The sequence below is a fragment of the Chenopodium album genome, chromosome 7, assembly GCF_948465745.1.
Source record: "Chenopodium album chromosome 7, dcCheAlbu1.1, whole genome shotgun sequence".
Classification (NCBI taxonomy): domain Eukaryota; kingdom Viridiplantae; phylum Streptophyta; class Magnoliopsida; order Caryophyllales; family Amaranthaceae; genus Chenopodium; species Chenopodium album.
The window spans coordinates 73418452-73435078 of record NC_137840.1 but is presented as its reverse complement, the minus strand read 5'-3'; the positions used below and the strand labels follow the sequence as shown (position 1 = coordinate 73435078).

Sequence of the window (16627 nt, the reverse complement as noted above, 5' to 3'; positions counted from 1 at the left end):
TCTTATTTGAAACAATTTGTACGAAGTAACAATTAATCTCTGATCTTTCAAATACTCCAATTGTTATAATAAAACTAAATAGTTTACGTTTGATAATAATGTGACATTAATCCATCATCGGATTAGAAAATTTACATTTCATCAAAAATTCATTTTCCAATTAAAGTATATTTTACAAAGAATAACACTTAAACTATAATATAAAAAATAAAGATTATTATCTTAACTAAATTACGTGCACCATTTTCAATTTTTGTAAAATAGTACTCGTAATAGAAACTTCATTCTAACACAGCTGTATACATTGAAGAAAACAAAAAATACTCCAAAAGAAGGCAAAGGAACTCCTACTTCTTCATGAGACCAATTATTGACGTAATTATTAGATCAAGTGAAATTAGTCACATTTTTTTTTAATTTCTTCCTAAACAATTAAATAAAATGCCACCATTACAAGGTTATAATTAAATGATGCACAACTCCACAAGTAGCTTCCAAAATGACCCACCACCAATATTTAATTTCCCCCCTCCAAAAAAAAAAAAAAAAAAAAAATCATCAAAATTTATTGATTAAACAAATAGTCCCTTTTCACACCTTTTTTTTTTTTTTTTTCTCTTTAAATACCCTCCTACACCCCCTCATACAACTTCTTTCTCCCAACCTCTCTCTAAACATCCACAAATGAGCAACCATCACCAACCAAACAACCACCAATGGCACGGCGGAGGTGACGGTGGTGGTTGCGGCGGAGCCAGTAATAATAATAGTAATAGTAATAATAATAGTGGCGGGGGCCCGTGCGGAGCATGCAAGTACCTAAGAAGAAAGTGTGTAAAAGGGTGTGTATTTGCACCCTACTTTGACTCCGAACAAGGCACGGCCCACTTTGCGGCCGTGCACAAAGTGTTTGGTGCTAGCAATGCTTCAAAGCTCCTCCTCCGCATCCCCGCTCACCGCCGCCTCGATGCCGTTGTCACTCTTTGTTATGAGGCTTTGTCTAGGGTTCGTGATCCTGTTTATGGTTGTGTTGCTCACATTTTCACTCTTCAACAACAGGTTTCTAATTCTTATCTTACCCTTTTTTTTTTCACTCAAAAACTTTTTTTTATTTTTACAATAATAGTTGTCGTTTTCATGGTATAATTTGAGCTAGTAATGTGAAAATAAAATCAATAATTCATTTGAATTATTTACATTTTACTATCAATAATATTAGCTAGGTTAAGTTTTAGAAAAGAAATAATTTTTTGAATCACCATGAATAAATTAATACAACAAGATCATTAAGCAACAAATAGACAATTTTCTTACTATTAAAAAAAGAAAATTCTGATTTGAATTTCATTTAGGAAATTTAATTATGAATTTATATTAGTCTTGATTACGAGTATTATATAGTGATTAGTAAAAAGATTTAAGAAGTTTCTTGTAGAGTTGTAGTGATCAGCTTTTGATGATAATTTAAGCTAACTAGCTAAGGATGACCTTGATTTACTAAACAAATCAAGAGTAATAATAAATTAGTAACATAAGACAAAACGTATTTTCGGTCCAAATGATTGTTTGGTTGATTTTAAAATAAAAGTTGTATTTCTCTTTCATTGTAAAAGAAGTGACAGATGATTGTGTAAGGAATCATGTCAAAAATTCCAAGATAAGGTTGATGATGTTATAAATGAGCATAATTTTAAAGTATTTTAACCAATTTTGTGAATTGAAGTAAGACAATAGATTTGACATGTCCTACAAATTTCCCATTAAGGGAAATGTTAAAAGATTCTCTCTATTTATGGTTAATTGTCTAATAATAACATAAAATTTTCCAAGAATTTTAAAGAAGTTAAAATTAAGTGAATAAGATATAATTTGTATAAATACTAGTTTTAGCTTGTTGGTCATCATGTGTTTCATACCCAATTGTCCATTTAACACGTTTCATAAGAATTTGTAGATTACGGATTTGTAACTTATAGATGAGGGGCTAGTTATCGATCCAATCCAGTGGATAAATTACCCATTTTATAAGCGTAAGAGGGTTAGTAGAGCTTGTCTATCATCATATAACAATCTCCAAAGGAACGAGTAGAGTTCTTTTCATTAAACTATATGAATTGAGTGTTAGTTTTCTATCTTAGTAGCTAGGAGTAGCTAGTAGTACTTCATTATTGAATAGCATATGGTCAAACATCCAACTTATTGCAATTGGATAAATCTAGTTTGAAGTTTGAACATCACATAAATTTTGGTTTGGTACGTTTGTTGTTTCCTAGAACATTAATTATCAACGGATACTAAATTCTCCGTTTGACATTCTTGTCCGTCTTTTCTTTCGTTGAGAAAACCAAAATGCCGAGTAGTACTAAATGTCTAAACACAACTTTTTTAATCTTTTTTGTTAGACATCTATTAGCATCTCAATTATGCTATGCGGTGGTTATAATAAATTATTTAAGTATAACAAAATCACTTGTCAATCCATAGAATTTGTTATATACATTAGAATCCCAATTATCCATTAATTAAGGGTCTGTCACATTTACTGAACCGAGCTGAACTGAATTGAATTGATTGGAGCTGAACTGAATTGAATATTTTACGAGAAAAGGAAATTAAGAGTTGAACTACTTAAACAGTACAAAATCCTTTTGATTTTATGCTATGTGGTTGTTGTTATACTCAATAATATATACAGCTTAATAACGTTTTTAAAGGGCTTGGATGTTAATATTCTCAAAAATTGTATTAAGCATAAAATTCAATATCAGAATTAAAAAATTTCAACTTGATAAATTGATAATAATTCTTTACCATAAAATTTTGGGGGTTGATTTTATATTTTTATGTAAGAGGTCATACATTGCTTGCCGGAACTATCAAGCTAAACTTAGTGGCTCGAGAATTATTAAATTATTTAATATTTGTACGTGCATACAATAATAGTTATAGTATTATCTTTTACAATTAATTTGACTTTGTTACACCAATGCTGGTTTATTCATTGACAATATAGAAGACTCTAGGGCAAATAAGTTTTGTTGGCTGTATTTTACAACTACGGTGTATTTTTTAACTCTACTTTTGGATCATGTACGTCATTCATAGGAGATTTTATGTTTGTTATTGTAAACACTGGAATTCTTAAATAAAATGACAAATTAAAGACACGTTGAGCTATTGATGAGATTTTATAATTTTAGAGTGTATACCCTTAATATAATATTAAAGTTTGATTTATTTTTTAATTATTAAATCGCAAAATATCTTTGCCTGTCTTTTTTTAATTATCATTCCAAATCTTAAGTGTTGTGAGCTTACCTTTTGTTCCATACGAAGTACAAGTATGTGATAGGATAAGATGTACGTATGTGCATAAAAGTCATTTTGTAAAAACTTGATTTTATGGTTGGTTTTCTCATATCTCTAGGAGTATTTGATTTCTTTTTTTGGATGAATTTTACTCTTAGGGTTTATTCTGTTCAGCATAAACAATTCATTTTAGTTCAGTTCACATCAGTTGAGCTTCAGTTAGTTCAGTTCAACTCAGTTTATTAAATTAGCACAGACCCTTACGCATGTGATTCCTAGGATAGTAAACTGTTACATGCAATATGATTCCTGGGATACATTAAAGATGCTGATGGTAGAAAACTAAACATCCAATAAAACTAGATTTTATAGAAAACAATTTTCCATTTTTTTTTAATTTTTTTTTTATAATCAGTCATGATCATAAGAGCTTGATTAGATCCTTGAATCCTTGATTAAGTGAGGGCATGTGGCATTATAAAATCCTTAGGCATGTAACAATGATGATTAGCACATTTTATCAAGCTTTGCTGCTATAATTAGGCAAATTACCACTTTGCTTTTGGCGGCTTATTATTGACTAATTCACTTGATTAGTAGATAGATTCATCAAAAGTTTAGACATTAAAGATAGATAAAAGACGAGGAAAGGAAAAGCAAAATCTAGAAATTTTATCATGAATGTGGAAAGGCTGTGTATGTACTTGCTTCAAAATCATTACCTCGACGACTTTCGACTTCTGATTAGAAGAGGTTAATCATATCATTAGAGGTTTATTTATTTGTATCTAAGTCCTAGAAATTTTTAACCTAGTCTACACGGCTTAACCTTAGCTTTGTATATATGCCACTCTACCAACTTAAAATGAAGGAAAATATAATCTATTTTGGGCAAGTACATCCTAATATTTTCTAAATTAAGTAGGCCAATGAGACACATCATGTACCTGCATATTAACAGACTATTTAGTTGAGTGACTTGGAGTTCAGTTCATGTAATATACAGCTCACCTAGACAATTTAGTTTGTTTATCTTTATGATATAAACCAAAGACATGTTTTCATCGCCTATATGTTTACTTTATATTATTGTCCTTTGTGCCTCTCTACAAATATAACACGGAAAAATATCAAGCAATTGCACATTTGCACCACATGGACGAAGTTTTATTATTTTAAATAAACTAATTTTGTTTCTGACTATGGCTGCAGGTACTAAATATGCAAGCAGAGTTAGCCTTTGTTCAAGCCAGGCTTTCCACGTTACAACGCCTTCCGGCATCATTTCCTGGAGTAGATCAAACTCCTTCACATTGCTGTTTAGATCAAATCTCAGCATCTTCTGCCATTGCCACCACTACTAGCATTAGTACCGCGATTACTTCTATGCCTTCATTCGACAACTTTGCCTTACAATCACCACCCTCATTATCGTCATTAGCAGCATCAGCACCCGTAACAGCAGCAGACTTAGCCAGTTTTTGTAACCTAACAGAATATCATCAGCAAGACGATCTAATTTTTGAGGATGGTGATCTTCAAAATTTGACACGTGAATTCGTATCCAAGTACCTTCCCGGGGTCAAGTTCAAGTCCGAGCCTCACTAATTAAATTCATACTTAATAGCTATTATTGATCATGAAGATTTAGCAAATGATCTTGATAATTTTTTGGGTATCATCTTTATGCTAATCTTTTGTAATAGTAGTTTAAGTGTTGTACGTGTATCTTCTGTGACAAACTAATCTAAATGTTCTAGCGGAATGAAATTATAATCTTTTCATATTATGTAGGCTGAAGTAAGTCGTTTCAAAGTCTAGATTTTGGGCTCTGTTGATGGGCTACTGGATCTAGTAAAAGTCCGATAAATTGCCTCATTTTTTTGGGCCCTTATTATACTCTGGTGATTTTGTTGGGCTTTTCTGGGTAAATATCAAGTTAACAGTCATCCATTTTCAATTAGCAAGTTGCATTTATAAGTTTTTTTGGGAGTGAAAAATTCAAATAAAATTGATACTTCGTACAAAGAGGACTCAATCTTAATTATTGGATCATATACTTTAAGAGTATAAGCTGTTATATGAACTAATTTTGTGATTTGAGATGAATAAAAACTTATTAAAATCCAAAATTGGTCACTTATACTTTGTAAAGCTATGACTTAATACTTACAAGTATAATCTATGCGTTTTATGGTGGTCTCCTAATGTAGTGTATAGAATGAGTTGGTTATAATTTCTAAGCTAGTTTGTACATGTTCAGGTTTGAGCTTTTTAGTTGTGCTCAAAAGTATGTCCATGCTCCGATCATTCAATATTTTTAATCATTAATCTATATGTCTATGCTCTGCAGCCCCGTCCCTAGAAATTTATGGGCCCTAGGCATAATGTAAAAAAAGGCCCTTACGTAAACAGATTTTTTTTTTTTTATACGCAATCGATTTAATTATAAACAAAATGAAAATAACTTATACTACCTCTGGTTCAATTTACTCGCAACAAAGGAATATTTTATGTCTTACAAATAATACCCTTTGTTGCGAGTAAATTGAACCGCGTATTATTATTTAAATAGTAAGTCTCTATACACAATAATGACTTTGCATAATAGTAAAAATTAATTTCTCCCTCCTAAAAAATCATAATACAGAGTATTAAAAATAATGGGCCCTAGATGAATTATTTTTGTTGTTATTTACGGAGTACCTGATTTAATATTTTAACCAATGCCACAATATTAATTAGCCAAAATTAAAAGGCTTGAAATTTGGAAATGGAATAAATCTGAAACGGTGTATTTGGAAAGATAAAATTTTTGTAGCAGATTCTCATAGAAACAGGTAGTTAAAAGAAGAAGTGAATCGTTGCATTGTAATCTCTACCAAAATTGACTGCTAATTAATATTCTAATTTAATGTTAATTGCTAAAAAGAGGCAATAATTATCTTTTTCAAACTAGCTGTTTTTTTTTTTTTAAACAAACAAAAGTACGGAGTAGCTTTCTACAAGTATTGAAGCTGATTTTTTGTTATTTGTGGGCCCCTTTTGGCGTGGGCCCTAGGCGACGGCACTCGAGGCCTACCCTCAGGGCCGGCCCTGATGCTCTGTTCATTTAATATTTTTCATCATTAATATGTACTAAACTTCAACACAAGTTTAAATCCCTAAATTCGTAAACATAATATGATTTATCAATTACCAATGATAAAGAGGAAACCACTAATACAAGAACACAAACATACACAACATGGATAAGACAATAAGTTAAAGTGATCAAATTTGGTTATAAAATCCATTATTTGATTCACCTCTTAGAAACATTGGACAAGAAGATTATGTGGACGAATAAATAATATCTCACTCGTATCACAAACGATGCTGAAAATCAACCATAAAATCTTCCCTTTTTGTATGTGGATTGTGGAGTACTATTTCTCTTGTAATATATGAAGTAATTGATGATCAAACTTTGAACTACAAATACTAATTATAAACTCTCAGTACCGTCTGATCCTTTCATTTCTAAAAGTCTAATTTGCTTTTTTCTTTGATTTATCCTTCTACCGTTATTCTATTTTCCATTAAAATTATACATATCATTCACAAATTCTATACACATCTTGCATTAGACTCCTACGTCTAACCTAAATACATAAAGACAATGAGAGAATAATGAGACGAACAAAAAAGAACAAATCCTTTATAATCCATCAAAAAAACATGTGATCAAGGAAGAAGTCAAAGTAGAAAATGCCATTAGCAAAGACTTATAAAAGCATATAAAATCCCCCAACAAAGTTCCCCACCACACAAACACAAACACACACTCTCCCTCACCATTGTCAGACTCACCCTTACATCAAGCACCAAATTACATCAAATTATTAAATCAAATACAATTATTTAAATCAAATAATAAAAACAATAAAGACAAATTAAAACACAAAAAATTAAACTAACCCACATTATCCCCCTTTTTCTTCTTCTTCTTCTTCCTCAACAACTTACTTTTACACTTTCTCTCTCTACTTTCTCTCTCCTCCCATGAATCCCAGCAAAGTAGAAGATGACCCAGATCCCTTCTTCCTCCACCATTTCCACCACCTCTCCTCCAACAACCACCCTTCTTCTTTCTCCCTCCTCTTTCACCACTCTTCTCCTTCTTCCTCTGATTCGCCACCTCCTTCACCAAGCCCGATTAACCCGGCCCAAACCCAACCCCAGATTCAACCCATCTCAAATCACTCGGGTCATGATTCGGGTCAAACCCCTTCTCCCTCAATCAACCCGAGAATCAATCCGGAGCCCCATATTTCATCCCAATTCTACACTTTCAACAGTGAATCACATGCTCTAATGATTTCGTGTATTCTGGAGAATCGGCTTGCGACTCCGGTAGAGATCCGATCTGTGACGCCGGTTGAAGTGCTGAAATCATGGCGGTCTGTTTGGAAGGACCGGAATGAAGATACGGCGTACTTGACGGCGTGGAAGAGGATACAGGACAAATTGAATGCTCATATTGACGGTAACGGAATTCGATATCTTTGTTTTAAGAATAATTCGAATCAATTTGTTTCTCATATTAGTCAATGGCAAGAAATTGTAATGTCTTCTCATAGTGATAGTGATTTCAAACATTTAGGGATTAGAGAAACTGTTGATAAGATTAAGCAACTTTGGACTGTTGGGGCTAAGTTTTATGGAATTCCCGAGAGTTTTATTCGGGTTTGTATCGCTTCGTGTAACGTATGCGCCAGTGTGTCTGATGGTGGGGGTGGAGGGGGAGGGGGGTTTTCGGGGGGAAGGCCGAAACGGAGGAGGTTTGAGTATACGGAGTCGTTTGATGTGCCGGCGAAAGAGGTGCCGAATAAGTTGCAGCAGCTTGCTAAGAAGCATAAGGTGGTGCTTTGTATTAGGCAGAAGTATATTAGGTATAAGCCGTTTATGGCTGAGGTCAAGGATTATGCGTGTCATAGGGCTGGGGAGCCGGCTTCGAGTAAGAAGAACTCGAAAGTTTTGAAGAGGGAACCGTATGCGTCTAAGAGGTGTGGGTGTGGGTTTAGGATTAGGGCGATTGTGCCTATTACGAATTATAATGAGAAGGATAAGACTTTTGTGTATCAGGAGGAAGGGATGGCGGTTTTTAAGCTGTATGCTGTGCATACAGGACACGAGCCTGGTCCGTTGGATGGGAATGCGAGGATTATGCATCGGGTTGTGGGGCATAAAGGGGTGTTTTTGAATGATCAGGAGACGGAGTATGGGGTGAATGAGGAGTTGGAGAATGATTCTTTCATGGGTAGGGATGAAAGTGATTTTGGTCATGCTGTGCTGCAGCAAGCTCAGGAGCTGAAATTGGAAGTTGGTTTGTTGGAAAGTCGGATTTTGAAGCTTCCTCAGGAGTTATTGGATTCGGTTTCTCAAGAGTTGTATCATATTGTTAATAAGGTTAGGGCGTTAGGTTTTGAGACTTCTAAGACGGTTGGATTGGATTCTGATAAGCACGATTCTGATGTTATGCTGGTTGGTGAGGGCGATTTGCCTCATTGGAACGATCCTCATGATGATAGGTTGTATGGGGATGGCAAGGATACTGATTTGATTGAGGAAGACGAAGACAGTTTTGGACGAACATTGGGGGATGTTGTACCCTGGGAACAAATGAGGACGGATTGTAGGAGTGACAAGGATTTGATTAGTGAGAGTTGTAAACCAGACAAGTGGTTAGATACCAGTGAATTCGATGAGAAGAGTATTCTCAGCTGTAATTCAAAGCTAACAAAGCCCATGAGGCATGACTCTTTAGATGAGGATGTAGGTCTTGTTGGTCTGCAGGTAGATAGTTTCTATCAGGAGAATCCGAAATGGTATGATTCTCCTTGTGTCTTGGACTCCAGTACAGATTGCGGGGGTAGTGAATTTCGACATGGAGAGATTATGTAGATTCTATCCGTTGAGGTGAATTGTCCACCCACATTTTAGCTTCTCAAAATTTTTTTTTCAAGGATTGCGGCTCCGTAGAATTTGAGGGTGGGCTGTAATTTATATACAGGAGGACTCAATCAGACCCTTTGACTTTGATTTTAGGTGCCTTTTTCTACTTAGTGTTGTATATTATGACTGCCAGGATTTGCTGCACATAGCTTGTTCTGTTGCTTCTGACCCTGTTTGTAATTTTCCGGTGCTTTTAGCTCCATTATTATTGCATATGATTGATTCATGATCCTTTCTATTTCAATTGATTGAATCATGTCAATTTAGTACTTGGTATTTAGCACTTCGAATGTGTTGTGAAGTTGCTTGGATTTCTACTTTGCCTCTTATGGTTTGCAAATGTATTTTTTTCCTTGTTTTCTGGAGGCACTGAGATGTATGTACAATTATATGAATGAAAGCCCGGAGACAAGTTTTGCATATGTTGTGAATTGAAGCAACAACTTGGTTTTGAGGCTTGCCTGAATATTGTCGAACATCTGTAGCCTTTATATCCGACTCTGTATTGTGGAACTGGCCCTCGACTAGCATAGTTGTGCTGGTATGTGTTTCTATTACGGTGCTGGTAGTGAGTGCCCTTGACTTTGAGGGTATATGGCATCAGGATCTGGAAATTTCGTGAGAATGTATAAGATGTACTGATATTATCACCGGTTGTCTAATTTTATTTAGTAGTGGTGGATTGTGGATGTGCAGATGTGATTTATTGAATTACTTTAACTGTTATTGTTTTTAAAGATCTCGAGCTTACTGAGTACAAGAATAACCTGCCTGATTTTCACAGTATTGGGCTCTTTTATCCGTCCTGTATGTGACCTTGAAAGATGCTCAGGGTGTTGGATGGCCTCCTATATCGCGTCTACCCTGCACCTGATCAGCTCCATTTAGAAGTTCTCTTGCCTTTTATACTCTTGTTTTGTTAGTTAGCCTCCGTTACATATGCCAAATGTATTTAGAATACTGCCATACTGGTACACCGTGCTCAGAAAGTCTGACTTTTTTTGACAATTAGTCAGAATTTAGTCATTGATTTTACCCAAGTACCCTGGGATAGGATTTTTATTTTTGAAGTGAAGAGAGGATCATATTTTTGAAGTGCCAAATGTGTTCATTTTGTTTAACACATCAGTCATTCAGTGGCTGAGAACAAGTGCAGAATCTTTGATTCTTCCTCCGTTTTTAGATGCACTGACGCAGCACTTCAACGTTCGCACTAATTTGGACTATATCTTTAGTTCTATACTTTGCATTATACTTAATCAGGTGTAAGTTGTCTTTAAAAAATCCTAATTTTAAATTTTTAAAAAAAATAATAAATTCTTTTCTAATTTCTTAAATTGGATAGGATGGAAATTTCGTTTCTACTGGCTCAGTGACAGTGATGAGAGAGCATAGCACCAGTATCAGTATGAGTGAGTGTAATGTTGATGTTTTACTCGTTTTCTTTTTGTGTGGAAGCTTCCTATGTCTATTTGTTGACGGCCCCACTATCTCAGTTTGCTTACAATTCACAAATTGACAGATACTTCGTCTCCCAATTTTAAGGGCCCATTGCTAATTTGGATGAATATGAAACTGAAGTTGTACAATGTGTCTTTAAATTCTTGGTTTGACTATTCATTTATTAAGGCAAATCACTTGTCCATGGTAATTCCATGTGCTCAACAATTTTGGTTTTATGGCTCTTTCCTCTCACCCATTATCCCATGTCTCCATTAGTCCCAAGATAATGATAAATCTGCGTAATCGTACAACTTACAAGGTATAAGTCATACGGAGTAAAACTAGTTTCAGTCATGAACAAAAGAAGTTATTCCCTCTGTCCCTAAATTACATTCCTTTTTCTAGCATTTATCACTATAGCTTGTTTGTGAGATGCGAAGTGGGGGTATTGATTTTGATTTTTGAACCATAATTGCATTTGTGCACCATCTCTTGTAACTTTCCTAGTTAGATTCATTCTTATCATGGTTGCATTTGAACCATCTCTTGTAATTTTGATTTTTGAACCATGGATGCATTTGCGCACCATCTCTTATATCGTGACATCTTTTGTAATTTTCCTAGTTAGATTCACATCATTCACATAATGAAGTAAAATCATGATATCAAAATCGTTTTGTTTAACTTGTACTTATGGAAAGAAGGCAGAAATTATATGTTGCTCCGTTTTTTTTTTTTTTTGAAAACCGATAGAGCAATTATTTGTTGCTCCGTACTAGGCCAATAAATACAAAATGCATAATTATAAGAAAAATAAAATGCGATAATCACGTTTCCAAGCCTTATATTTTTGAAATTTAAAAAAATCATTAAATATCACCAAAAATCCCTCCCTAAATTTCCTAAAACCCCATAAAAAAGGTAAAAATAACGGAAATTTCTACTTATCTTTTCTCATTTCTCATGTCAGTCTAACGCCCTCTTCGCTCTATCCCTTCTTTCTCTCTCCTCTTCTTCTCTGTCCTAGCAATAGCACTTAGCATTACTAGCTTATTTACCAATTTTTACATTTTCTAAAGATTAGGGTTTCATCTTAAACCCTAAATTTCGCTGTAATTCCTCAATTACAATTCAACATTCATTATCACGTAAATTTCTTGATCATTTTTTGATTTTTTTCTTTTTTTGATCGTTTTTAGTATATTTTATTTACTAATTATCGAGATTTCTAACTTCTTTGCATAATTTTATCGTACAATTTTTATTATTTTGCAGAGAAATTGGGTGCATTTTTTAACAATGGATATTCGGAAAAGTAGCGTGTTTCTTAGAATGGAAACCACTTGCGAGTCTCTTCTCATTGAGTTGAAGGTTCTTTCTTTTTCTTTCATTATAATTTTTTTATGTACTGTAATTGCATGTATATCCATAATTTAGGTTTTTATTTTCTATAAATAATGATAATTTTCAATGCAAGTAAAACAGTAATTGTGGTTTATAATGCTGAATTAGTGTTATTTTAATTCTTTTTATCATTTCTTCTTGAATAGCATGTCAAAAATATTGAAGTTGGAATCATTTGGTAAATTTCATCGCAAAAGTTTTGTGTTCCTTATGTATAAATCATTTGGTAGTATGGTACACTATAATAATTCACTGCATTCCCTACGAAAAGTCCTTTATCATCATCGTAAAATAAAGGTCACTCGGAAAAACGCACGTACTATAGTACTAGTGTACAAAATGTTGTGTCGATATTACAATGTACCATTCTAATACATGGCTTGCTTGATCGATAAAAAGTCCGTGCTTTTTTTTTTGGGGTTTATCTGAATAAGGATTACGTGTGTTGTGCTTTTACTTTATTTAGTAAGATTTTATGTAAACATCATAGTCCAATTTTCTTTTACATAGGAATTTGACTCCAATAAGTAGATTTACCATTAACTCTTGGACTTTAGCACTAATTAGGGGTAACAAATCATGAAATGAAACCCATCCACTTAAAATTAGTACTCCGTATTAATTAACGTTTTAATGTGAAAAATGTGATATTGTTTAAGGTGTTGTTATAGTTGCATATAATAGCTTGATTTCACTTGACTGATTTCAAGCCTTGTGAAAAGTGTGTGTCATTGTTTTGTATCGTTGATTTCCTTGTAAATTAGGAAATATGGGATGAAGTAGGAGAAGACGAAAGTGGAAGGGATGCCATGCTCTTGGAAATCGAGCAAGAGTGTTTGGAGGTGTATACTAGAAAAGTTGATCAAGCATACCAATATAGGGCTCAGTTACGTCAGGCAATTGCTGACGCGGAGGCAGAGCTTGCACAGATTTTCTCTTCCTTGGGTGAGAGACCCATCAATATAAGGCAGGTCAGATTACATTTAGATAAAGACATGAATTAGTTTACTAGATTTTTTTCAATCATCTTTTTGATTAGTGTTTGTGATGTTTAGCCTGAGAAAGCTGTCGGGTTGAAGGAAGAATTGAATATGATCAGTCCTTTTCTGGAGGAAATGAGGAAGAGGAAGAGTGAAAGAAAGCAGCAATTTGTAGAAGTTCTTGATCAAATCAGCAACATCTCGAGTGAGATTCTTAGGTCTGCAGCTGATTCTGTTTCCCAGAAGACTGTGGATGAGAATGATCTGAGTTTGAAGAAACTAGAAGAACTGCACACCCGACTTCTTGCACTGCAGAAAGAGAAGGTTTACTTTCTTGTTATCTTGTTTGTCCATCTAATGTATTGATGCCCATGCATATTACCTCGATTTCACCTGTCCATTGTCTTTAAGTTACTTGGTTATAGCTGGACTAGTAACTAGACCAAGCAACATTGTGCCAAACTGTATCCGAGAGCACATGATCTGGTTTAGTCCCAAACCAAAACTGATCAAACCCGAATTTATTTTTTACTAGTGAAGTCTCTTTTCTAGTTGTATATTTGATCGAGTTTGGACTTCCTTTTGTATTGGCAGAGTGATCGTCTGAAGCAGGTTCTTGACAATTTGAGCACTCTTAATTCCTTGTGTGCGGTGCTTGGCATGGAGTTTAGAGACCAGATTTGTGATATAAATCCCACACTAGATGATTCTAAAGGGATTACAAACATTAGTGATAACACAATTCAAAGGTTATCTAATGCCATACATAACTTGAGGGAAACCAAAATACAAAGGCTTCGAAAGGTTAGTGTTTGAAGCAAATTTTGCTTTGAACTTTTAAAGTTTAAGGCCACTATTGACATGGAGCTGTATGCCAGCTTCAAGATCTTGCTAGCACGATGCTGGAGCTGTGGAACTTGATGGATACTCCACCAGAGGAGCAGCATATGTTTCATAATGTAACCTCCAAGATAGCTGCTTCAGAACCTGAAATTACTGAGCCCAACTGTCTTTCAATGGATTTTATCAACCATGTATGTTGTTATTGAGAAATATAATGCACATTTTAAGGAAACGTTTTTAAAGTAATTTATGATACTGAATATGGATTATTTGCATATTTTTAGGTTGAGACTGAAGTAACAAGACTCGAAAACTTGAAATCAAGCAAAATGAAGGAACTTATACTGAAAAAGAAGTCTGAGTTGGAGGAGATATGTCGGCAAACACATATGATTATAGATGCACAGAGTTTGAAGTATTTTTCAGTTGAAGCTATAGATTCCGGTAATTTTTTGAGCTTGAGAAGTGTGAATGAAAGTAATTCAGCTTATTGTTTCATTTGGTTTTTGTAATGTACTTTGTAATAGCAATGTAGTTATCTTGATTTACACTGAAAAAGTAATCATGATATTGGTATTCTACAGGTGCCATTGACCTCTCCTATATGCTAGAACAAACGGAACTTCAAATCTCAAATGCCAAAGAAGAGGCTTTTAGCAGGAAGGATATACTCGAAAGAGTTGAAAAATGGAAGGCTGCATGTGAAGAGGAATCCTGGTTAGAGGAGTACAGTAGGGTGAGTGGCATTTTTGTTTGGCTAACCTAAAATTTTTTTACGTTGCTGATTTCTCTTGTTCAATTGATACTTCTCTTCTCAGGATGAAAGCCGTTATTATGGTGGAAGAGGTGGCCATATCAGTTTGAAGCGTGCTGAAAAGGCCCGTACACTGGTCAACAAAATTCCAGGTATCTAATCTGCTTTGACTTTTCTTTAGCTTCCTTAAGTCCACAAACTTAAAGTTTGTTTGACTTAAGGTGTCCTACTTTCCTTGGCTTTGCAAATGATCAAATTTAATACCAAGTTCTTACATTAACCAAGTTTAAATTCTCAAGGCTATACTAGGAACGCTGCAAGATTCAGAAGCCTTACTGATATCTTTGTTATGTTTTGTGTTTGGAACAGCAATGGTAGATACCTTGACTTCAAAAATCCAGACCTGGGAGAAAGAAAGAGGAGCTGAATTCTCTTATGATGGGGTAAGCATTCAGCTCTGTAACTAGAATATTTTTGGGGTTGCCATTAAGCTGATTTCAAATTCGTCTGCCTTCCATTCATATCCTTTGTCATATATGCTCCATGTGTTTTGAATTTAGAATTTTACTTATGCATAAATCCTATGTCCTGTTCAGCTCCGGTTACTCTCTATGCTTGATGACTACAGCATCTTAAGGCAAGAAAAGGAGAGAGAGCGTCAGAGGCAAAGAGTATACCCTCTGACCTTTTCCACAGTAATTTTTTTTCAAGCTAAGATTCAGTTCTTTATAAATTCAGTAACTTATCATAAAATTCACATTTGTCCAGGATCAAAAGAAACTTCAGGGAAGACTCCTAGCAGAGAAGGAGGCACGTTTTGGTTCAAAACCCAGTCCAACAAAAAGTGTTAAGAAGGCTCCAAGATATTCAATGAGTGGAGCGGCTGCTGCTAACAGGAGATATTCTGTCAGTGGCGCAATGTTGCAAAGACAAAACTTCAAACCTGAAAGAACTGCTCTTCATTCACATCCTATTAAAAAATTAGCCCAATTCCAAGATGAAGGTATTTATACTTTCGTTTCTTTTGGTTTTTGCTCTTGAAATCAACTCCCGAACTGAAGTTGATATAATGCAGGCAAGAGAAACAATACACCTTCTGATCAACTGTACAAGAAGCAGGCCAAAGCCACAAATTTAAAAGATTTTGGATCACCAAAGAAACGCAAGCCTTTTGCTCTCATTCGAGATCCTGTAACTGCAGCTGTGCACCCAACCAACACATCAGAAAAGCAGAATATGACACCTTCAAAAACACTTTCTGCTGGAAACACTCCAATAAGCACACCATCCATGTTAAAGTCGGATGAGAAAGGCAACAGTGGCAGCACCCCCAAAAAAGTAGCAACTCCTGTGAAAGTCAGCCCATCAACGCTGTCCATTAGGTCCGCTTCTCCCTACACTCCGGCTTCTGTTAAGGCAGTAGAAGTAGAAAAGGATGACAATCCTGAGTATTCCTTTGAAGAACTGAGAGCTGGATATTTCCTGCCTCAGAAGACAGCACTGTCTGCATTGCAATATTTAGATGAGGCTTCACTTATTATTAGTTGATCAAGCAATTTTGATGTATGTTAGGAAGTTCAGATTTCCAAATAGATAGAATGGTTGATGTTAGAAGTATCTTCTTTGTTATAATAGATCTTATATATAATTCACCAATTCTTGAAGAAGCTGTTTGCTCCATTACATTCTGTTTCTGTTGGTCTTAAATACAAAGATAAACGTAATACAGAAAACTGTACGTTTAGATCTTAGGATTCTTAGCAGTGGTCATGTATGTAAGTATGTTGCATCGAAACAAGGCCGTCTCATTGATTTTAGAGGCCCTATTCTAAAATAAAAAATGGGCCCTTAATTTCAAAATTATACAAATTTTTAATTTTTAATGAGGTTTTTTTTT

General features: G+C 34.6%; 3 protein-coding genes across 3 annotated transcripts; all 3 read left to right on the top strand.

The window, feature by feature from the left end:
• The first annotated feature begins 669 nt into the window (after window positions 1-669).
• Window positions 670-5168, top strand: LOC145638490 (LOB domain-containing protein 19-like). The gene is made up of 2 exons (XM_081689468.1): window positions 670-1059; window positions 4522-5168. The coding sequence occupies exons 1-2, from the start codon at window positions 685-687 to the stop codon at window positions 4915-4917; spliced, it is 771 nt and encodes a 256-aa protein (XP_081545594.1). The 5' UTR covers window positions 670-684; the 3' UTR covers window positions 4918-5168.
• Window positions 5169-7142: 1974 nt separating this feature from the next.
• Window positions 7143-9726, top strand: LOC145639498 (uncharacterized). The gene has a single exon (XM_081690753.1). The coding sequence runs from the start codon at window positions 7354-7356 to the stop codon at window positions 9253-9255; it is 1902 nt and encodes a 633-aa protein (XP_081546879.1). The 5' UTR covers window positions 7143-7353; the 3' UTR covers window positions 9256-9726.
• Window positions 9727-11496: 1770 nt separating this feature from the next.
• On the top strand, window positions 11497-16397 carry LOC145638489 (65-kDa microtubule-associated protein 3-like). Its single transcript, XM_081689467.1, has 13 exons — window positions 11497-11897; window positions 12025-12120; window positions 12918-13124; window positions 13209-13457; window positions 13728-13937; window positions 14012-14167; window positions 14261-14420; window positions 14561-14712; window positions 14795-14882; window positions 15100-15173; window positions 15327-15401; window positions 15499-15733; window positions 15806-16397. The coding sequence occupies exons 2-13, from the start codon at window positions 12049-12051 to the stop codon at window positions 16276-16278; spliced, it is 2151 nt and encodes a 716-aa protein (XP_081545593.1). The 5' UTR covers window positions 11497-11897; window positions 12025-12048; the 3' UTR covers window positions 16279-16397.
• The last annotated feature ends 230 nt before the right edge of the window (window positions 16398-16627 follow it).